We start from the raw sequence: 23,889 nt of genomic DNA, 5'->3' as shown, positions 1-23,889 counted from the left end.
TGTTTCATCTGAGTTGCAATGACTGTTCTTTCTCTGCAATGATCTCTGATGTTGAGCAGTTGGATGGAAGGGTCATGTGTGTGTGTGTGTGTGTGTGTGTGTGTGTGTGTGTGTGTGTGTGTGTGTGTGTGTGTGTGTGTGTGTGCGCGCGCGCGCACACGCTCGTGTAGGTGTGGGGGAGGGGATGGGTGAGCACAACCCTGAGCAAGTTCTAATGAGTCCAACTCTCCACCCTATGTGTAAACCAATTTTCAAACCCAAGCTGGTATATTACCCTCAAATAAGTTCCCAGAATACCCCAGGAAACCCAAAGTCCAATGAAGTATATTACCCTCAATCCCACAACCTTTAATTACATGTTGGTCTTTATCAAAGGCCCTCTGAAACTCTAAGATGTTTGTCAGACAGAATTTCCCTTTCATAAATCCATTTGACTGATCTCATTGACAATTTCTTAGTGTCCTTTTATCAAAGTCTTTATCACAGACATGAGTATTTTCCTTATTGCTGCTATCAGCCTAACTCTGAAGCTCTCTACTCTCTATTTTTTTTAAAGAATGAGATACATTTATCACCTTCCAATCTACACATAGTTTCATAATCTATCAAATTTTGGAAAGAGATAACCAATGCATTCAATATTTTCACAGCTGCCTCTCTGAGTATTCTAGGATGCAGATCCCTGAGGAGATCGCTCATTAATTTATACAACAACATTTGGTTAGTACTATCCATCCAACACCTCCTTTTCATTGTACCCTGGGTTCCCTGGGGTATTTGGGAACTTATTTGAGTCTTCTTCCATGAAAATTGAATTGAGGTATTTCAGAAGCTATTTGATTCATAAGGAATAGACTCAACAGGTCAGGGAGCATCCATGGGTAGAAATGGTCAGTTAGCATTTTGGGTTGAGATCCTCTATGGAACTCAGAGTGGAGATCAAGTAAGTTTGCGAAAGGGGAGAGAATGAGAGGGAGGGACAAATCATGCACCTCATTTGCAACAGAAAAAGTAATAGGAGGTCACAGCTTGAAGAGAGTTTTAAAGTTTAAGGAAGGATATTTAAAGGGTATTTGAGGGGAACGTTTTGTCAGATATAATCATTACATTTAAGAGACATTAAGACAGACATTAAATAAATAAGGCATGGAAGGTTACAAACCTAATACAGGCAAATATGATTAGTGAAGTAGACAAAGGGATAGCATGGTTGTGGTGGGCCAAAGGGCCTCAATTCCATGCTGCAAGATTTAATGATTCCTTGTTACTCTTTGTCCAGTAATGTGAACTATAACCACCCCATCATTATGCCTTTTGATGAAGCACCAAAACCTCTTCTTTAGGCAGGTATTATCCACCTTTTAAGCACTTCGTCTACATGTATGAATGCATCGAAAGCAGATTTGGGGGTCTGAACTCACCCGGATTTTATCTGCCAAGGTAGGTAGTGTCAGAGGTGAAGCAGGGCTTCCCTTACACATCTTTAGCTCAGGAAGCTGGCTTGCTGTGTAAAAGGACTCACTGACCCAGCTTTTCTTTTGCTCTGTGTGAACAACCAAGCCGCTTCCAGAGACGGGTAAAAAGAGCGTCTCATAGCCAGCTCACTCCTCTTAGCTTTGTGGTTATCTTTGATTCAATTTAGGGCTGTAGTTTCAGTTGGATTTGCTTTACTCTCGACATTGATAAAGAATTTCACGGTCACTTTTCCATAAAAAACCCCGCATAATAAAATTATTGTTGACTAGCCCTTTCTCATTGCACAATACCAAACCTGGGACTGTATGTTCACCCATTGGTTCCTCATGTATTGGCCTGAAACAACAATTCAAGATTTCAACCTGCACAATATTATTGTTTACATGCTTTCGGCAAGCCCAAAGGTAGTTCAGTGTTTCCAATGTAGCCTTTTAACATGCAATATGAATTTTGTGTTTCATGGCATCTCCTACATTACCATTGCTGTTAGAAAGGCCATCCCCAGCAATGCTTTCCGCCCCTTGGTGAGTCTGCATTGATTTTCTAAGCTCATGACCTCTCTCACAATTGCTTGTTTTTATTCCTTTACTAACACCACCCTCTCTCCTCTCCTCCCCCTTTCCTCCTTCCCACACCTTTTTATGCAGATGCCTGCCTGCACAAAGATCTATTGGTTATGGATCTTTGCGCCCTACGGTTGCTGTGGGACCTGCTGAGTTTCCAGTCACACCATGGGCAGGTTTTCTTGTTTCACTCCTTTCCCTTTGTTGGTGGTTCTTCCTCCAAAACGATTAGGTGAATCAAATCAACAATAAATAATTTGGTGAGTGATCATAAAATGCAAATGGGACCTTGGCTCGTGACTGTCTTTTGAAAGGAAATCTGCTGCATTCATTTGGTCTAATCTATAAATGACTTCAGACCAGCATCAAAGTGGTGCTAAATGAGATAGATTGACAATAAATGCTTATAGCACAGCTTACATAAAGCCTTCTGTCCCATCAGCTACAGTACCACCCAGTCTCTCAGTCTCACATTACCATCAAGCAGGAGAAATAACTCTGGTCCAATGAAGTGTACCAAAGGGCGTACAAGGAACATGGGAAAATCAGGTGCTAACCTAGTGAAGATGCAACTCAGAACCAACACCTGCTCAACAGCAAAGGGACATGAGATGGACTGAAGTCAAAGATCAGCCATAATAATAGAGAAGGCACTAAGGGGCATGTTTCTTTTTGCAAGGCTAAATGATCCCAGAACCAATGAACCAGAGAGTAAAGGAGAGTTATAAGGTTCTTTGCTTATACCCTGAAGGGCTCAGGCCCCAAACATCATCAACATACCTTTCCCTCAAGATGCTGCAATACCAGATGAGTTCCTTCAGCATTTCTGTGTATTTTTACAATGAACCAGGTAAACAGGGTGGACTGGGTGGTGAAGAAGGCATCTGGCATGCTTGCCATCATCAGCCAGGCCATTGAGAGGTGGGATGTAACGTTCCAACCATACAGAAAGATGGTAGGGAGTATTTGTGCAGTTTTCAGGATTCAAGGTTCCTTTTATTGTCATTTTTACATTAAAAATGTAAAAGACATGATATACTTGAACTTTTGCCTGCCATTTGGCAGATAAAGAGTTGCCATTAGTATTGCCCTGTGCTGCTTACTGTACGAGAGAAAAAGAAGCAAAAGAGAGTCCCTTCAGGGTCATTGACTGTCCGATTACCCTGCTGTAGGAAGGATGTCAATTAAATAGAAAGGATGTGAAAATGATTCAGTAGGATATTAAGGGATTGAAGGGCTAGAGTTATATGGAGAGGCTGGGATCTCGCTTCCTGGAGCTTAGTGAGTTAAGGAATAACCTTATAGAGGTCATATAAGGGCCATAGATAAGGTGAATGGTCACAGTCCTTTCCCCAGCAGAGAGAGCATAGGTTTAAGGTAAGAGGGAAAGAATTGAGGCCAATCTTTTCACACAGAAGGTGGTGGCCATGTGGCATTTACCTCCATGTGGAGCTGAACACAGTCACAATGCTTAAAAACATTCCGACAGAATCTTGTGTGGGAAAGGTTCAGAGGGAAATGGCCCAAATCCAAGCAAAAAAGACCAGCTCAAGAAGACATCTTGACTAACATGGACAGGTAGTGCCGAGGGCATGCTTCTACGCTGTCAGTCTCTTTCAGCACGGGATAAGGCCGTGAACCAGAGAGCATCCAACTAGAAGTGAAGCCTTGCCCTCGAGAACTAGCCATGCACCTCGCCAAGTTGTTTTAGAAGAGTTACAACACTGACATCTACCTGACAATGTGGAAAATTGCCCAGGTCTGTCTTGTTCATGAAAAGCTAGACAAATCCAACCTGGCCAGTTGCAATCCAGTCAGCCTACTCATAACTGATAGGCTGATTGGACAGTAATTAGCCAGGTTGGATTTGTATTGTTAAAAATGATGATTATCAAAGATACCATTAACTTTGCTATAAAGTAGCATTTACTCATCAGTAACTTGTTCAATTCCTAGTTTAAATTCTGCCAGATCCATTTCACTCCTGCCCCAAAGCCTGGATCAATAATCTGAATTCCAGAGGTGAGTGTACCTGGCCTTTTAAATTTAAATTTGGACATTCAGCACAGGAACAGACCCTTCTGGCCCATGAGCCCGTGCCTCCAAAATACACCAATTAACCAACATCCTCATATATTTTTGAAGGGTGGGAGGTAACCAGAGAACCAGAGGAAACCCTCACAGACACAGGGAGAATGTCCAACTCCTTTCAGACAACGTCGGATTCGAACCTGGGTCAGTCGTGCTGTCATAGCAATGCACTAACCGCTACGCTAACCTGCCAGGTCTTGTCAAGCTGTACTTGACCATGTGTATCTCTCAGCATAAGGGAGGGGTAACTCTCCACAAGCTAAAGTTACAGCTTGAACAAAGAAGAAAATGGTGGTTGCTGGAGATCAATAATCCCAAGACATTTCTCTGGAAGTTCTCCAGATTAGTATCCAGGTCTCACCGATCTTCAGCTGCCTCATCAAAGACCTTCCTTGCATCATTAGGTCAGAAGTGGGGTCATTCACGAAAGATTTTTTTTTAATTTAGACATACAGCACTGTAACACTGCCCTTTTGGCCCATGAGGCCTTGCCGCCCAATTACACCCAATTCACCTACAACTCCTGAACGTTTTTGGAAGGTGGAAATAATCTGGAGTAGCTGGAGGAAACCCACACATATAAACTCCCAACGACAGTGGCAGATTCAAACCCCAGTCACTGGCGCAGTGACAGCATTGCGCTTACCGCTATGCTAACTGTGCACCCTGGATTGTGCAGAGTTCAATTCAGAAAACAAAGCAGTCCATAACTATGAATAATAGACCAGTGCTCAATGATTGGTTGATGTGACATTGTCCTACTAATTCATTCCCTGAACAGCTATAATGTGCACCATTCACAAAATACTCTAGAGTTACATATCATTCCCTCAACAGTACCTCTAAGCCCAACCACCACCAAACAGGAACAAAGGTGTTAGACACAAGGAAAACTATCAAATCAAGGATCTCCTCCAAGTCCCACACCATCCTTGCAACTATGTTGTTTATCAATGATGATATAAAATCCTGGACCTTGCTGGCCAACAACGCTGAGGGAAAATCTTCACCAGAAAGAAATCAGCAGTTCAAGATAACTCATCACCTCTCAAGAGAAGTTAGGGATAGGCAACGGTGGTGACTTGCTGTTGAAAAATTGAATGTAATGGCACAGATGAGGCCATTCACCCCATGTCCATAGTGGCAAAAAATGGATCAACCCCACTTCCCAGTTCTTAGACCAGAGCCCTGAAGGTGATGGTTATTTAGTTGGTAAGAGATCCTGTTCTATTTCTTATTCAGCTAGAGCCTACTTATTGAATTAGATATTTTCTTCTCAATTCCCATCTGATCTTTTTGCCAATTAACTAAAATCTATGCACCTTGCCTGCAGAGCACCCTGCTCGGGTCCAGTTTGCTTACGCTATTCTTAGAATTTTATACACATCCATTAAGTTTCTCCAGGATCATTTAGGTATGAAGCAAAATTTCACCAGACTAGCTAGTTTCTCCTCCGAACGATAATCCTCCAGCCCCAGCTATTGTAAATCTCTTCTGCGCCTTCTGATCTCATTAAGTCCTTTCTGGATTAAGATGTCTAGGCGTGCTTCAAGTACTCTGGTAATGTCAAGTCAAATTTCAAATCATCTGATTCCACAAATACAACATGAGGAAAGAGCTCTCCGGTCCTCAGGGCAAAACATGCAGAAACACAACCAGACATAATACACATACGGACAAATGATAAATATGCAGGACAAGTATTCATATACATAAATGAATGTTGTTTCTTAAATATGAGAGTCTCAGATGGTTAGTGTGAGCAGTTCCTTTGGTCCTTCAACGTTCTCACTGCCTGTGGGAAGAAGCTGTTCCTCAGCCTGGTGGTGCTGGCTCTAATCCTCCTGTATCTCTTCCCCGATGGGAGCAGCTGAAAAATGCTGCATACGGGGTAGAAAGGGTTCTCAATGATTTTACATGCCCTCTTCAGACAACAATCCTGGTAGATCATGTCAGTGGGGAAGAGTGATCCTCTTCTCTGCCACTCCTGTGGAATGACCTCCAATCCATTTCTCTGCAGCAACCGTACCACTCTGTGATGCAGCCAGCCAGGACACTCTCGATAGAGCTCCTGTAGAACAGTGACATGGTGGCGGCTGGTAGTCTTGCCCACTTCAGTCTTCTCAGGAAGTGCAGTCACTGTTGTGCCTTCCTGACAAGTCAGGAGATGAGTGTCCATGATAGGTCACTAGTTAAATGAGCTTAACTTGTATCCTGCAATATTCTTACTTGGCATTCCTGTGTTTGGCTCAGTAAGTGAATGAGAGGTCTTGAAATTGAAGATTCCACAAAATTATATAGTAACCTTGCTATGAAATGAGAAAATGACACTTCCTACTTTAACTTCCCTAACACTTCTTTCAACTTGAACTAACATCCATTTTGTCACTTAATCACTCCAGACTGCTTTCAGATTCCAAGTATTTGTTGCCATTTGCTTTGGAGTCATTAAGATTTTGTGCTCAGTGCCAGGCACATTCACTGAGAAAGCTTGCCCAACAAAGTCCACTGTGAGATCACACGCTCTCTATTTAACCCATAATCTTGTTTAAGCGAACGTTCTCCTTGTCCTGAATTATGCCCCTTACGTTGGTTTTGACTGTTTGCAAATGGTTTCATTGTTTTAATCTATTGCCGACTTGCCAGACACAATGGTCTCCCTTCCGGATGTCTATTTACCATCCATTACTGAAGAATGAATCAACAAAGATAATGACGCCATTTTGACATCATTGCAATCCAGTCATTCCATGGTTGCGTGGCAAAAACCTGTTTTCATGCAGATGTTGAAAGGTTTCTCTTTCGTTAAGGGATTTCTAACTTTTCACAATAAAAACCATAAAACTCAAAATGAGGAATATGCTTCTCTTTCTTACTTCCTTATGTTAAATAAATTGCAAATCATGAAATATTCGCAAATACAGTATTCACTGCAAAATTGCTCTGTAATTTATGTTTCAGAATGTGTGACTGGTTAAATGAAGATGAATAAGTATCATACTTCTGAGCGAAAGAACATTTTATCTCCCAATTTAATTTTTTTTTAATGCTATTTATTTTCATATTTAGGCAGGCCCTTTCAGCTTACAAGCCCATGCTGCCCAATTACACCCAATTGACCTACAACCTCATACATTTTGAAGGGTGGGAGGAAACCAGAGTGTCCGGAGGAAACCCACACATAGCACGGGAACAACGCACGAACTCCTCACAGACAGCATCAGATTCGAACTCAGGTCGCCGGTGCTGGTAACAGTGTCACACAGACCATTATGCAAACCATGCTGCCCCCTTAAGGAGATGTGCAGGGCAAATGTTTTTTTCAGTGGTGGGTGCCTGGAATAGGCTGCCAGGAGTAGTTCTGGAAGCAGGTGCAATAGAAACATTTTAAGAGGCTTCTAGATGGACACTTGAATATGCAGGGAATAAAGGAATATGTATCAGGTTCCTGCAACAAAGTTTTAGTTTAAATTGGGCATCATGTTCAACATATATGTCGGCAGAAGGGCCTGTTCCAGTGCTGTACTATGTTCTATAAAGTCATCGTAAAACAGAAAGAAGTCTCTTGTCAGCAGGCTAGTGGGCCTAGCTATCTCTCCATCTTCGGCTTCATGCCCTGAGAAGGACCAGACGGAAACATCTGAGGAGCCAAATGATGCACACTCTGGTGTGTTTCATTGTCGAGGCCAGCAATCCACTGCTGCTCTCCGTGGCAGACATGTGGCCCAGAGTTCACTCTGGCACTTCCTCTGTCACCCAAGCTGGGTTCCAATTTACTCAGAAATCCAAACTGTATCATATCTAGAGGACGATTATAATCAATGTGGCCTTCGATCTCATGGGTACCATTATGTACAGCTGCATGAAGTTCCGTTTATAGTCTGGGTATGTCAACTCCAAGCGTTACTACATACTGATGTTATTTATACCTGTTGCTGGTGCAGTAAAGGATTGACCTGGTCTTGTTGCAATCGGAATCTTTTACCAAGGGAGGGAGCTTGAGAACAGGCATTTAAGGTTAAATCTCAAAGGAAGGTTTCTGCAGAGAACACCTTTGATCAAAAGTCCATCAAGCAGTCCTTGGAGAGGGAGACAGTAGGCCCTGTCAGATGGTGCCCTGAGCACACGGTCAAGGTTATTTGGCAGAACATCTCACCATCAGAACTATCAAACAAGAGGCAAAACTTTGCTTGGTTGGTGGTAACAAGCGTCTCCCTTCAGGTCTGGAGAATCAGTCCTCCACAACACAACTTTCCAGTTGTCTGCAGTGTAGATGAGATGGTTGTCGCCCTCTAGGTGAACTGTGTGATGGTCAAGAAGATCACAAAAGGGATTAATTGGTCTCTGTGGAGTTTTGTATGAAGTAGGTTGAGAACACGGAACTTTTTGGACGCAGGGACTCACACTGAGACTAATGTCAACTGCTGTTGGTGCACCATCAATTTAGTGATGGGCTTACTTTGGTCTGCCCAAAACCTCTTGGCCTTCCAGTACAAGTAAACATCCACAGCCAGGTACTTCCATCTGCCACATTGCAGGAGCAGGTGTGTGCACTGAAGGACACACTGAGGCTCAGTGCAGCCACCATAAAGGAGGTAAGACCACTTCCTCGGGTTGTGATTCCACTGGGCACTGAGAGTTGAGCCCCATGTAACAGCCTTGCAAATACCTGACAGGATGTTTGGAACTAAAAAAAATTGATGATGTCCTGCTAAATATTGTATTTAGCATAATAATATTCCTGAAAGAAGCAAAATCATTTCCTGTTTGTATAAATCTAGATTTTATAATAAATTGTACTAACCCTTAGAGGAGAGAAATGCATCACCTTCTTTAAATATTGCAATCAGTTTGAGGTAGAGAGGAAATAAAATAATCTTCCAAACCCTGAATCAGGGGCGTTGTTGGAGGATGAGAAAATCACAAAGGTACCCTTCTTGTTTGAAAAATAGTGTGAAGATAAACCCAGAAGCTACAGACCAGATGCTTAACCTCAGCATTGAGGAGCATTTTGGAAAGTTCTGCAGCGGACACCGTGCTGCAGCAGATACTGCTGCTACCTCACAGATACGGGACTCGACCTTAACCTTGGGCCCTGTCGGTGCCTAAGGTCCACTTTCTCCTTGTGACCACGTGGATTTCTCCCGAGCGCTCTGATTTTCTCCCCTGTTCCAAAAGACATTCACCTGGGAAGATTGGCTGTAAATTACCCCTTGCACGAGTGAGAAAAAGAATCAAAAGGGAGTTAGACACATGGGTGGAAACAGATAAAGTTCTTGGACATAGAGGGAGGGACAATGGATTCTCAGGATTGTATGTGATGTCCTGTATGTTCTCTGACAATAAATCTGAAATCTGAACCTGAATTTACAGTGGCCAATTAATAGATCACTCAAGCGTATTCATGATGTAGGAAGAAACCAGGGCACCCAGAGGAAAATATGAGGAAAGAGAGGGAACTCATGGGGATATAATATGGTTAAGAGATTGGACAAGAAAATGGAATATAATGTGAAAAAAAGTGAGGTTTTCTACTTTGATAGAAAATACAGAAATGTTTAAATGGTGAGAATGGGATATTCTGTAGGATCTGAGTGTTTTTGGTCACGGGTCACAGAAAGATAACATCCATGTAAAAAGAAGAATTAAGTACATTCATGGGTATGTTCACCTTTATTTCCAGAGGACTTGCAAAGACCTTTTACTGCAATTATATAGGCACCTGGTGAAACAACATGTACACAGGTTTAGTCTTTCAATCCAAGGAAGGATAGATGTGTGAAGAAGGGAAGGCATTAAGTGTATTTATCACTTCCTGCACACCAGAATTAGAAGTTCATCCACGTGATTGCTGGGTTGTTGAAAGGAATAATATTTTGAAGAGATTTCATTGTACCAGGCCTATTGTTTCCAAAGCGAAAAAAAACATCTGGGGGAAGAATTCAGTGGGTCGACCAGAATGGTCAATGTTTCGGGCCGTAACCCTCTTTGGCCCACTGTGTTCCGCGAGCTGATTGATTTTTTTTTCCCAGTGTCTGCAGTCTCCCATTTACTCAATAGTTTCCAGTGTTTAGCTGAATCAGATCACCTCACTGTGGAATTATGGTTCCCTCACCCAGGCCGAGGAGATCAAGCGTCAACATATCAAAATGAGAGGCCATTTGTTCAGGACAGTTGTGAAGAAATTTTTTTCACTCACGGGGCCACGAATCTGTGGGACTTTCTACCTGAGAGAGCCACAGGGCCTCAACTGCTGAGTGCATTCAAAGCAGAAATCATAAAATTTGAAGATGGGGGAAATTATGGAATATGGGACATCCCAGTGCTACCATCACAGTATGGCACTGAGGAAAAAGATTAGTCATGCAGAATAGGGACAGGAGATTGAATGGCCTCCTCCCTCATTTATTCTTTGTGTTTAGTTTGAATTAAGAAGCCTGAGACAAGTGAAAGAATCTTGAAGATTTGGCCATCAAGAATATTGTGACCATACTCTCACATACCCACAAGACTGATAGTGAAGTCAGGATAAAAGATCATTGGGGGCGCTCTTCCTCCCATGACGGACATCTACAACACACAGTGCATGCGGAAAACAAGGTAAACGTTTCTCCCTTCTCCCATCTGGTAAGAGGTACCGTAGCACTCAGGCCCTTGCATCCAGATCAGGCAACAGTTTTTCCAGAACAGATGTGGATAGTGTACGGTGGACTTTCATTCTATATGTCTTAATATTTTAACTTATATTTATGTAAATCTGCTCCGTGGTCCTGAAGAAACGTTATCTTGTCTTTACCGTGCAATGCATGGTTTGAATAAATAAAGGTGATTTGACATCATAATAAAGCAATAGCTCAGTGGTTAGAGCATGGTCTTATAAACCAGGGGGTCGCAAGTTCATTGCTTGCTGGGGCCTCAATTCTATGAAGGGTGATGGACAAAGTGGCGACTCTCTGTCCTCCTTACTGTAGACAAAGAATTGCATGTATGTCACATCCAAATGTAGTATCAATGGAAGCTTTACCTAAATCCATCAGGTAAGAGATCCAGGAGTAGAACCACCAGGCTGAGGAACAGCTTCTTCCCAAGGGCAGTGAGATGACCAAAGACTTTGCTTACATTAACCATATTTACCAGACAACACTCATTTATTTGTAGATACCAGCACTGCCTATGTACCATTTGTCTGAATGTGTTTAATATCTAGGTGTGTGCCTGGGGTATTTTGCTGGGTTGTACTTGACCAGTCTCCTCGTTGTGTAAGAAGAATACAGCCAACATTCTCAAATCTACCTTTGCTCCGGCTGTGATTTGGTGCCCTGTGAACAGGAAAGCTGCCTTGAAATCTCCACAGTGGCCATTGACCATGAACTCTGGTAACGTTTGATATTTACTACAATTCCAGTTTAATTTTGGTATGGTGACTAGAATCCCCCCGTTGAGCTTTGCTATTTACTCTGTTTTGCCCTCTATATTTTCCATGCCAACTACTAACGTCACCCAACAAACTTTGGGGTGGTGGGTGAATCAATTTGGGTCATTAACGTGGACAGAGTCGGGGGAGGGGGGCTCAGACATTGTGAATCTTTCCTCCGGCGCATGATGGAGAGGTATTTGTGAGCTCGCCCTGTCCCAGCAGCGATCAGGCAACTTTAATGTGTTTGCTCTCCTGTCGGGCAGGAGGGGTGACGCGAGGAGCTGGACTTGCCGAGCCAGCCACGGAATAGGAAAAAAGATCTCCTCGCCAAATGTCAAGGTACAGATCTGCAGTGGGGAGGGGGGGGGGGGGGGGGATTGAGTTTTAACCCCCCTCTACTCCCCCGCCAAGGGTTTAAATATGAGGACTCCGCTAAGTCAAAGGAGTGCGGGGCATTGACAATCCTTGAAAGCTCAGAGCATTAGAGGTTAAGCGGAGCTTTAGGTGCAAGATGAGACGGGCTGTCATACTGAGCCTCCTCGTCGTGGCTGATGTCCTTGTTCACTGTGAGTGCCACCCCGCGCCGCTCCACCAAGCAGCCCGGCGCCAGGGTAAGTCCTGCTTCGCTGCCTTGACACTTAGAAAGGGTTTCAAATCCACCTTTCAGGGCAAGGGTTCGGTTTCTCCCCTGCACAGAAGGGCAGGGTACCGTGGGGAGCAGATATGGTGGAGGCTCCCAGATAGACAGGGGGGGGGGGGGGGGATGGGGATGGAGGGGCTGTGCAGCCTCTGTGGAATTTGGGGGCAGACCCGTGGGCCGAAGGGTCTGTCCCTGTGCTGTGACGGAGGGGGCAGAATTAGAGGATCCTCGACTGCACTTGGAGACTTTGACAATTACAGAGGGAACAGGGCGGGGGTGGGACTTTTTTTCTTGTATTTAATTGAATTGTTTAATTCTGCATGCTACCCAGCCAAGTCAGCTCAGAGAGAACCTAGTGCAGTGATAGGAAGTCGTGTCACCAACAGTCAAATAGTGCAGTGTTTGCAGAAGGTGGAAAAACAAGGTGGAGGCATCATTTGGTTCCCCCACCCCGATGAAAATTCCATTCAAGAGTCTGATGGCAGCAGGAAATCATGAAGGTTCATGATTTAAGTGCATGCATTTAACCCCAGTGAGAAGTGGGGGGGGAGAATGATAGGATGTGACCTGTAATATTTTCACAGCTCTCCCAAGACCACAAGGGGTATAGCAGAGCTGATGGCCGGGGTGGGTCTTTGTGATGGCCTGAGCTGCTTTTCCGACTCCCTGCAGTTTCTTGCCATCTTGGTGATGCACCCAAACAGAGAACTTTCTACGGGGCACCTGCAACCATTGGTAAGAGTCCAGAATAGCTAACCTTGGGTGCTCTTGTGTTTGAAAGAGATTACAAGGCCGTCTTCGAGAGATGAGCCCAGCTCGGAAGGACGCGAGAATGTTATGAGCTTCTTGACTGCTCTTGACCAGGCACGGAGGAGTGCGAAAGGAAGAATTCGATCCGAGGTTGCACGAGCTAAAGGTACGTAGAGGGAGGGAAGCATAAAGGGATCTATCATTGATATGTCGCATGGGTAGACATCATAAAAGTAGATTTGCTTCCTTGCAATATCCCAAAGAGATGGTTGATGTCTCTCTGAAGCTACAAGGCAATCTGTAAAATTGCTTGTCTCTCTGTCTGATGTTATTACTCCACTTTAAATAGCAGCCAGCTTCTCTTTGTAAAACTATGTTTACAGTATAGAGGAGAGGCTGGAAAGATAATGGTTATAGATAGAGCAAGCAGGCTTTTTTTCCACTGAGGTTAGGTGATATAAAAACTAGAGGAGATGGGTTGGAGTGAAAGGGAAAAGTTTAAAGGGAACATTAGTGGGAACTTATTCATGCAGAAAGTAATAGGGGTGAGGAAGGAGCTGCCAGCTGAATTGGTAAATGCTGGTTCAATTTTGACGTATAAGAATTTGGACAGATACATGAATGGGAAAAGGCCATAGAGGGATGTGGTCCAGGTGCAGGTCAGTGCGACTAGGCAGAATACTAGTTGGGCACAGGCTCGAAGGGACTGTAGTGTTCAGTGGCTGTAATTGAGGAAGTGTGTGGGAGGGAGTGGAGAATATAGTGTGGCAGGATGTGAAGAGTGGGTCAACATCGCAAAGGGGTAGAATGAGTGAGAGGGACAACCTGCCTATCTTGTTGATGGCAGAGCAAGGAAGAAAGGGACACTCTCCCAATGGTTCTTCGATGAGAACTCAGGGAAGGGAGTAGGTTAAAGTCTGGTGCAAGTCTCCATAAAGAGAAGGGAGGAATTCAAATGTCTTAGCTAACTTAAAAGTGATCCCCGGGATCAGCTGGGATTTATCCAGGCTGCTGCAGGAGATGAGGTAAGAGATTGCTTAGACATCAGCTGAGATTTTTACATCCTTACAGGACACGAGGCACCTGATGACTGGAGGCCAGCAAATGTAGTCTCCTTTTTCAAGAAAGGCAGCAGGGCAAACCCTGGTAATTATAGATCTCCCAGTCCAGCATCAGCGGTTGAGTAGATACTAGAAAGTGTGGCGAGGGAGAGGATTAGTGATGACCTAGAAAGGCAGGATCTAAGCAGAGAGAGACAACATTTGGAGGGACAAAGTGTACCAATGAGGGGAGGGTAGTAGATGTGACTTACTTGGACATTAATTAAACCCTTTGACAAGGTCCCATGTGTGAAATTGGTTCAAAAGGTGAGGAACAAGGGGAACATGGTGAATTGGATTCAAAATTGACAATAGAATGGTCAAGGATTCTTTTTGAGATTGGATGCAAGGATCTTTGCTGGGACCCTTGTTATTTGTAATGTTTATAAACGACTTGGATGTGGAAGGCAAGATCACTAAGTTCATGGATAACATGAAGATTGGTGGAGTCGTTGACATTGGGGAAGATAGACTCAGGTGCAGAGTGTAATTGATATGTTGATGAAATGGTCTGCGGTAAGAAAGTTGTAAGATGGTTATAATATGAATGTTTTTCTCTATAGTACTGCTGCAATACACTGAATTTCATGACTTGTTTCTGACAATAAATTCTGATTCTGAAAAATATCAGATGGTGTTTAATCCAGGGGACTAATGAGGTGAGAACATCCACCATGGTTTCGGGGAGTATTGAGAAACAGGGGGAACCTGGAGTGGAAGTCCATTGATCCTTGAAGGCAGCAGTACCGGGAGATAGCGTGATGAGGGAGACGTGGGATACAGCCTTCCCTTATCAGGGATTTGAATACAGGAATAGGGAGGTTATGCTCTAACTTTATGAGACCCAGGTCAGACCTTTACTGGAGTACACCATGCAGTTCTGGTCACCATGCTATGGGAAGGATGTTCCAAAGCTATACGGGATGCAGAGGGCAAGGTCTGGGGAGGAGCAATTCAGTCTTGAGAGTTTTGGTCTGTTTGCCTTTTAGCAGATGAGATGAAGAGAAGTCTATGAGGGGTACAGATAGGGTAGACCAGGAAACTTTACCCCATAACAGAGGTAGATAACAGTAGAGCACATCTTGGGCAGCACAGTTAGCATGGCGGTTAGTGCAACACTGTTACAGCACCAGTGACTAGTTTTGAATCACACGCTGTCAGTAAGCAGTTTGCTCGTTTTCCCCCTGTCTGCATGGGCTTCCTCGAGGTGTTCCAGTTTCTTCCCACCCTTCAAAAGCATACTGGGTGTGTTGGTCAATTTGATGTAATTGAGCAGCACGGATTCATGAACCAAAAGGGCCTGTTACCATGTTGTATGACTAATTTTTTTTTAATTGGTTTAGGGGGGGGGGGAGAAATATTTAGAGGGGATCTGAGAGGGTTTTCTTCATTCAGAGTATGGTAAGTGCCTGGAATGGACAGCCAGGGAGAGTGGTTGAAGCTGAGTCACTGACACCATTTAAAAGGCATCCAGGTGAACACTTGAAACATTAAGGCATAGACAGTTATAGTGCAAATGCTGGGAGACAGGATTAATATCAAAGGATCCCCTCTAGTCGGTGCAGATGAGTTGGGCTAAATGGTCTGCTTCCTTGCTGTATAATCCAATGATTCAAGAGATGTCTTTGAAGAGCTTGCAGGACACAGAGATCATGTAAACGTTTGAAAAGTATCAAATGCAGAGACACCCAAAATATATCAATTGATGAAAACGAAGGCTGAGAGCAAGAGGAAGAGGGAAATTGTCTCCATTTAATTTTCTTGGAGATTTTTTTTCCCCCAAGATTCAAGGTAATGAATCAGAATTTATTGTCATGAACAAGTCATGAAACGAGTTGTTTTGTGGCAGCAAAATATTCATATAAACCACCTTACAAAAATCAATAAAAATAGCGCACGAAAAGTCAAAGTAAGGCAGTGCCTTTAGTTCATCGATCATAGCAGAGGGAAAGAAGCTTTCCTTATGCCGCTGAGTGCTCGTCTTCAGGCTCCTGTACCTTTTTCCCAATGGTAGCAGAGTGAAGAGGACATGGGCGGTGGATAGAGGCTGCTTTCTGAAGACACCGCCTCATGCAGATGTCCCTGATGGGATGAAGTCTGGTGCCCGTGAGGTTGCAGGTCAAGTTAACAGCCTTCTGGAGTTTTTTTTTCTCTTGTTCTGAGTGTTGGCACCTCCATACCAGACTGATGCAACTAGCCTGAAGGCTCTTCACAGTACATCTGTAGTCGTTTTTAAGTAATAATATATTAAAAATGCAATATGCATGATATGCTTCAATTGTTGTCTGCCATAAGGTAAACAAAGAGTAGCCATGGGCATTGCCTGGTGCCCCCAATAGGAGAAAGAGAAGCAAGAGAGTCCATTCACAGACAAATGAGTGTCTGTGCGTTCACCTACAGCATTCCAGCAGCCAAAGTTTTCGATTGAAACCTTCGGCACCCCGACCTCCAGATCCAAACCACCAATATGATCAAGAAGCCTTCAGCACCAGTGGCCTTTCAGTTGCCCTTGCCTTCAGCTCCCTCTCGATCCCAGTTCCCATGAGTATGGGTCCTTCAACCATGTCGCCAGCACCCTGTGTAGGTTCCCCGACCACGTCACCAACTGCCTTCAGCCTGTGCGTGTGCCCTTCAGCCACTGAGCCCCTTGCTGGTCTGGTGCCATGGTCACCATCCTGCAGGGTCGTCTTTCAGGCTTCTCCTTCTCAAGAGGGTGGCGTTCTCCCTGTTTCTGGTCCTCTGTGCCAGTCCGCTGCACCCCCGGAGTCTGCAACCCCTCGTGGTATGCAGCCCCCAGCACGGGGACCGCCATCCTGGGTACAGACTTCTGAGGTTGCCAGAGTCATCGGCAAGTAGCATCTTTACCAGAAGTGGCAACAAAATGACATAAAAAATTATAGGACTAATCTAATATTGCACTGTGATGGAATCCATTTGAAAAGATACTAGAAATGCAAAAAGACTTTCCTGTATCTCATTTACCATCACTGACCACAAGACCCTGTTCAAGATTCATCGTCATCCTTCATTTCCTTGTTTTTCCTTCTAAAATTTTCAGTCCTAATTCTGTCAATTTTTTTACATTTCTGTCCAGTTTTATCATGCAATCCCATTTTCCTTTTTTGTTTTACTCCTTTGCAACTTTCTTTAATCTTGCTCCATTTCCAGATTTGACCTGGAATTGACTCTATTAAGCCCCCTATGTGCAGTGACTGCCCACTGCTGCTCCTCTGATTGACAGCTCATTAGGAATAAGTAAATATTGGCTAAAATTTGGTTTAAGTGCTTGAAATAACTCCGTTGCCATGGAACAGGGCCACGAAAAAGAAGGAATTTGAATAGATCCAGCGTGGAAATTGAAAGGGACATGATACTGAAGGGCACCGTTTTACAAGGGTTAAACCATTAAGAGACTTACTGCATGGCCACTGGAATGTGGTTTGATTCATAACAGGGTAAACTATTCTTTTATGAGCATTCACAGAATAACAAATTATTTAACCTGGGCAATCTGAGTTGGCTTGAGTCTTCTTCCAAGCTTTCCTCCCTCAAATCTGACAAATTAATCCTTTATTCCCTTGCCCCTCATACGTTCATCCAGCATCCCCCTAAATGCATGAACTATTCATGTCGACAACCCCCTGTGGCTGCGAATAGCAACCACATTCTCACTGCTCCTTGGGTTTTAGACATTTCTTCCAACGTCTTTGTTGGACTTCCTGGTGATCCATTACAAGGATTGCTTTGAGTTACACTCTTCTACACAAGCTACACATTCTCACTGAATTCATTCCCTCAAAGTCTTTCATAATTTTAAAGGAGTCTATTAGTAAAATTAGTGAAAGTGAGCAGAAATTATTAACATGGTAGACCAGCCATTCTCGCCCCTTTTTTTGGCTATGATCCCCTTGGGATTCTGCTCAAAGTTGATGAGCCCCCTTCCCTGTGAAGCAGTCAAGTTTATTTGGTTTCTTCCATACTTCTCTCCTACCAACTACATAAAATGGATTAAAAAATTTATGCTTTGAGTCGTGGTAAGTCAACAAGACCTTTACTTAAATGTGCTGTGGCTCCCATTGAGAATGTAATCAGCACAAATAATTTAAACGGGCTATGGTGGTGATACCATCGTAACAGTAAGAGTCTGCTTCTGTGGAGAGAAACACCATCTGAGGTCGATTAGAATGCTCAGAATGGAGAACTGAGACATAATGCAGCAAGAAATGGATGTGACGTAATCGATGATTTTAAAAATCTAGTGTGAAGAAATCTGAAAGGGGGTTCTTCAGTGGTCCAAGGTGATGCCGCCGTGAACCAAGAAGATATCAAAGAGCCTTCAGTGTTACTTATTTTGTGATTTTTCTATCTTTGGTTTATTGCAGCCAACGGGAAGAGAGCTGACAAAAACGTTGACACGGTAAGACATTAAGCAACAATTTGGATTAATGTGAGCAAACCTCTGATAGGTGCCTCCTCGCACTGAAGCTTGGTTGCTTTTGTGGATCTCTGATGATGGCATGGGTTCTGACCAAATTCAGGCAGCGTCCAAAACCAGGATAACAAGAAGTAACTTCACATACCACCTCGCCTGTAAAACAGTGACAGAAACGATTCATCATGTCCAACTGAGTTTTCCAGTTTCAAGTTCTTCAGTACTTTTAAATTTTACACCTGCTTTGTGATTAAAACAGGACATAAAACTTGATTGAAAGTGACCCAGAGCATCACATTCAGCGTTGATGGTAGGATTAGTGGCCCCATTGTATGAATGCTGAGATAAGCAGAATTATATTCCTTTGTCGTGTGCACACTACAATGAGGGTGGATGGAAGACACACACACTAGAAGTCAAAGTTGAAGGCTGATATATTGCACTGGCAGCTCTGTTTATACGGGCCTCTGGCGGTGACATCAGGGTCCCGCGTCATCTGAGCACCGGCCTCAGGTTGGCCGGCATTCCCACCAGTTGCTTGTCTTCCCGCCGTGCGGAGGTCACCTAGGACGACAGCCGGCGTTACCCCCAAGTCCGCGCATTCATCAGCCATTTTGTGGGCCAGTCCGTGTCTCTGTGCGTGGGCCATTACACCTTAACATTAATAGCCAACCATAGCAGAGGAGCACCATGGTACTTTTCCTGGAGAGCCAGATGCACAGTAACTTTTACATTTAGACATACAGCACAGGCCCATGAGCCCTTGCCACCCAATTACACCCAAATGACCTACAATTCTAGTATGTTTTGCAGGGTGGGAGAAAACCCACACAGATGTGGGAAGAATGTACAAAATCTTTACAGACAGTGCCAGATTCGAATCCCAATCACAGGTGCTGTAACAGTGTCATGCTAACCGCGTCACTAACTGTACCGTCCCAAGCTAACCATGCAGCCCCTGAAGTACAACTGAAAATAACATCTAATGCAATTATAACATCACAAAAGGATTCTTGAATGGTGCGGTGATATTTAAATGTGAAGCCAAGGAGCAGGGTGGGGTAGACCTTCTTAGTTACCAAATATAGAGGAGTTAACAAAATGATTCAGTGAATAAAGTATATGGTCAAAATTAAAATAGCCCTCTGAGACACGTTTAAGGATGCTTCTTAGACACGTTTAAAGGTGTAAATTTAACCAGCAAAACCTGGATTGCCACTTGCTACATTGCTAACTTGAATTCCTCTATCGTTGGCCCAGTCTGCTTTGTGCTGACTTTGACAAGTTACTTAAGGTAATTTCTGCTATTGCTCTTTTGGAATGCCTCATTATCCTCCAGCAAGTTCACTATCACTCACCTAAATTTGATGCTTCCCCCTTCCCATACAAGGAAGAGGCCAAGTTGAGTGAGAACTCTCATTCCCCCCCCCCCCCACCAATGGATGAGTTACGACAAATCAAACAGCCTTCCTCAATCCTCAATAATTGACCTGCATTCTCCATTACCTCCTCAAGTCTTGCAATCATCCCATTAGTCCCATCTGTTCTTAGTCTCATGTAGGACCACTCTCAGTCACCCATGCCCCTCCACCTCATTCCATCCTCTATACCTCAGCATCATCAGGAATGTCTCCATTTCTGTCCCTTTGAACACCGTTGGTATCTCCCACTAATATCTTCCTAAACTCATCCCAATTGTAACCTAGTATCCAACTACCATTTGTTTCATGCATTGGTCATTGTCGCACACCCACGAACCTTGTGATATGAAGCTACTCCCAATTCACATCCTCCATTTTACTTTCATTTTCTTCTTTTCACTTCATTGGCTTGTGCCAGAGGTCACTGAAAATGAATATAGGACACTCATCACGAGACAAGAATGAGCTCATAAACCATTGAATTGAAAATAACACTACACAACAATTTTTTTCCCAGAACATTTGCTTCCTAAAAGAAACTTGGAGATTATGATAGACAACCTCAAACGGAACACAAAGATAATTTCAGATTTTCTCTATTATGTAGGAAGTTAGAGAAACATTGTTAAATTTTATTGAATTTAGCATGTTTAATCGCATAATTATGTTGACACATTGAGTTAGCTCAACTGACCTAAAAATATTTTGTCACTGATTTTCATTTGTACTCAACATCTGATGCCTCTCACGTCAGTGTCCAAGAATAGTCAGCCAGCATTGATGGATTCTAATTGCCCTGATAACGTTTATCCTTCGTCACAATGTTCTGGTGAAACCTTTCCATATTCGTCACTGACTGCACCAAGATCAGGAGAGAAGAAGTCCAAGTGTGAATGCAGAAAATGATTTTTCAATGAAATGTTGCACTTCACAGTTTTGTATGCTTGAAGTAGACTTAAAATGTGATAGGAAATCACAAAAAAAAGGTTACATCTAAAAACTCATTATGTGATGGGAAAATTTTCAGATTTTCATGATCATCAGCCTAAAATCCATAAAATACACCCAAAAGTGTTCAGGAAGTAAAATCTTCATTGTCCAGTCTAACAAGTCCCATGACACCTCAATTTGAAAACTTTTGTTTGGTTCTTAAATGTTATGCCATAATTTATGGAATTTGCAGGTGAAGGATAGAATGAACAAACCAGATTCCTCGTAAATCCATGTTCACAAATAGGTACTGATCATAGATTAATCGATCCTCCCAAAGTTAAATGACTAAATCGAAGCCTTCTGTACATTTATAGTGTTCCTTGGTTTGTTTGTTTCGTAGGAAGTTATGGAAGAATTTACAGATCGTCCTTTTCCTGCTGGCAAGGAAAAGGAAACGAAAGATAGACCAATTGCTCCAAGTCCACTGAAAGAGAAAGATCCCAAGAAAACAAAGAAGCAACCTGGGAGGAAATCAAACCAGAGAGGTTTGTGGAACATGCAGACTTTTGGGGCAACTTTTTTTGTTTAAACAACTTTTTTACAGTCTCACAACTGCCACACAATCAATCAACGTGAGTGGGCAGGCTGTCAAACCACACAACCAAGTCATGCTCAATATGTCAGCAAGAGAATCACAGCCTGTTGCCTTTTGTCCACTCTAAGGAATTTGAGGAGGTAACTAAGAATTATAAATGGGTGGCAGAGATGCATGTGTGAAGGGATACAGACTTAAAGTTTCAGATCAATGACCATTAGTCCGAAACATTGATTCTGTCCCCTCTCTCTCTGAGTATTTCCAGCATTCACTGCAAGGTGTATTTCAGATAGATGGCAGTGTTATTAGCCCTCCGGCTTGGCTGCAAAACACGAACAAAACCTGTTAAACAAATGAGACAAATTCAACAAGATCAACAATCAGTTGCATCCACTTGGCTACTGTGCCTTTTTATTAAATTTGAAATAAACTTGATAACTATGTGGTTTTTAAGATACCATTTTAGTATTGTACACACTATGAACTTGTTCCCTTTTATCATTAGATCACTGGAACTAAAGATTATTTTGTGATTTCCGCTGAATATTTTCATGGGGTATTTAGGCTCTGTACAAATAAAATTGCTTTCATCATTCCTCCTTTGACCATTTTTCTCTATTCAACAAAGCCCCTGGGATGTCTATATTCCTTATTTGTGTTTTGAGGTTCTTCAAGTTCAAGTTGAAATTAATTTGATTGCCCAAATACAACCCGATGAAACAGCGTTCTCCAGTTCTCAGTGTAAACCATGCAGGCACACAACCAGACATAACACACATACAGACAAACAATACATTCCTGGGACAAATATAAAATGGATAAATAATGTTTTGTAAATATAAGAGCCTCGGATGGTTAGTGTGAGCAGTTTCTTCAGTCGTTCAGCGTTCTCACTTCCTGCGGCAAGAAGCTTTTTCCCAGACTGGTGGTGCTGGCTCCAATACTCCTGTATCTCTTTCCTGATGGGAGCAGCTGAAAGGTGCTGTGCGTAGGGTGGAAGGGATCTTCAATGATTTTTCATGCCCTTTTTGACTCCACCCCCCCCCCTCCCCCACCAAATCTTGTGTCAGTGCTATTTATGGTCTATCTCTTAAAGTCCTAGAGAATGTGTGTGGGGAGCTGTCTTGAATCTTTTTAACTCTGGCTACCAACACTGCAGCACAGTATTGGCCCTTCAGCCCATGATGTTAGGCCAACCCATGTAAACCTACTGTTGACTCGAGAGACAATGACTTGGGCCTTGTAACAACGGAGGGCTAGCAACAGGACTCCAACTTGAGGTGCAGGGTCTTGACCCGAAACGTGAGCAATTCCCTTCCCTTTACTGCTGTTACTCAAGCTGCTGTTCTTCCCCCAGCAGCCTGAGAATATGGAATTTTCATCATTCTTCTATGCTTGTCCTTCTTGTTGACAGAGGTCTCAGTTATAAAGTATTTTTTCACTTTATTTTTTAAAAGCAAGTAGGGAATACTATGAATAATTTGTGCACTACACAAGAGTTCTGGAGAAACTCAGCAGATCGCACTGCATGCATTTGAAATGAAATCCAATTGACATTTCGGGCTTGAGTCTTTCATCGGAAGTTTATAAATTTGTATAATTTTAAAAAGTAATAGCATCAAGTTGTTTAAAAAAAAAACCATCACCTCAGGTTATTCAAAAGCTTTCTTCTTACTTTACAGCTTGTTTTTGGAAGTATTGCAACTGAGGACAGAAGATTAGTCACCTTTAAGAAGACCCTCTCAGCAAATTAGAAAACTTAAAACCTTTGACTGAAAGTTTCACTATTTAAACTTTCAACATTATACTTCAAATGACAATAGAAATCTAATCAGATTTATTTTTGCCTCGTGTAAAAATGTTACTGGAAGAAGATAGTTAAATGTATAGTATCTTATTGAAATAAAAGTTTACTTTTCATTAACCATTTTGCTTTTGCCAACTCTTCATTCACACACTTGCCCTGCATATGTATAAATAATATATTTATATACAAATAAATAGATTTTGTTTCATGAGCATCTTGGATGTTTAGTGTCAGCATTCTTACTGCCCGTGGGAAGGTGTTCCTCGGCCTGGTGGTGCTGGCTCTGATCCTCCTGTATCTCTTTCCTGTGGGGAGCAGCTGAAAGATGCTGCGTGCAGGATGGAAGGGGTCCTCAATGATTTTGCACACCCTTTTCAGACAATGATGGGGGGAGGGGTGTTGGGAGATGGAGACTTCCTTGATCCTCTCTGCCCCTCTTATGGTCCTGAGGTTTGACCTCCGATCCGTTTCCCTGCAGCAAACATACCACACTGTGATGCACTCTTCCAGGATAATATCGACAGAGCTCCTATAGTAGGTTGAGATTATAGTGGCTGGTAGCCTCGTCTGCTTCTTTCTCAGGAAGTGTAGACACTGTTGCACCTTCCTGACAAGTGAGGAGATGTTGAGTGTCCACAATGAACTCCAAAGAACACGGTGTTCT

The 23,889-nt window shown here is 43.0% G+C and overlaps 1 protein-coding gene across 1 annotated transcript in view; it reads left to right on the top strand.

Moving 5' to 3' along the window:
* Positions 1–23,286, top strand: part of urp2 (urotensin II-related peptide) — a 29,396-nt gene extending 6,110 nt beyond the window's left edge. Inside the window, exons 2-7 of the mRNA XM_069892355.1 lie at positions 10,553–10,730; positions 11,338–11,506; positions 12,969–13,103; positions 18,420–18,454; positions 21,224–21,368; positions 23,101–23,286. Coding sequence (XP_069748456.1) covers positions 11,497–11,506; positions 12,969–13,103; positions 18,420–18,454; positions 21,224–21,368; positions 23,101–23,126 — 351 coding nt within the window. The 5' untranslated portion in view covers positions 10,553–10,730; positions 11,338–11,496 and the 3' untranslated portion in view covers positions 23,127–23,286. The remainder of the gene's footprint in view (positions 1–10,552; positions 10,731–11,337; positions 11,507–12,968; positions 13,104–18,419; positions 18,455–21,223; positions 21,369–23,100) is intronic.
* The last annotated feature ends 603 nt before the right edge of the window (positions 23,287–23,889 follow it).

This window comes from Narcine bancroftii, chromosome 7, assembly GCF_036971445.1.
Source record: "Narcine bancroftii isolate sNarBan1 chromosome 7, sNarBan1.hap1, whole genome shotgun sequence".
Taxonomy (NCBI): domain Eukaryota; kingdom Metazoa; phylum Chordata; class Chondrichthyes; order Torpediniformes; family Narcinidae; genus Narcine; species Narcine bancroftii.
The sequence above is the reverse complement of the archived record's forward strand: the minus strand, read 5'-3'. Positions and strand labels throughout refer to the sequence as shown.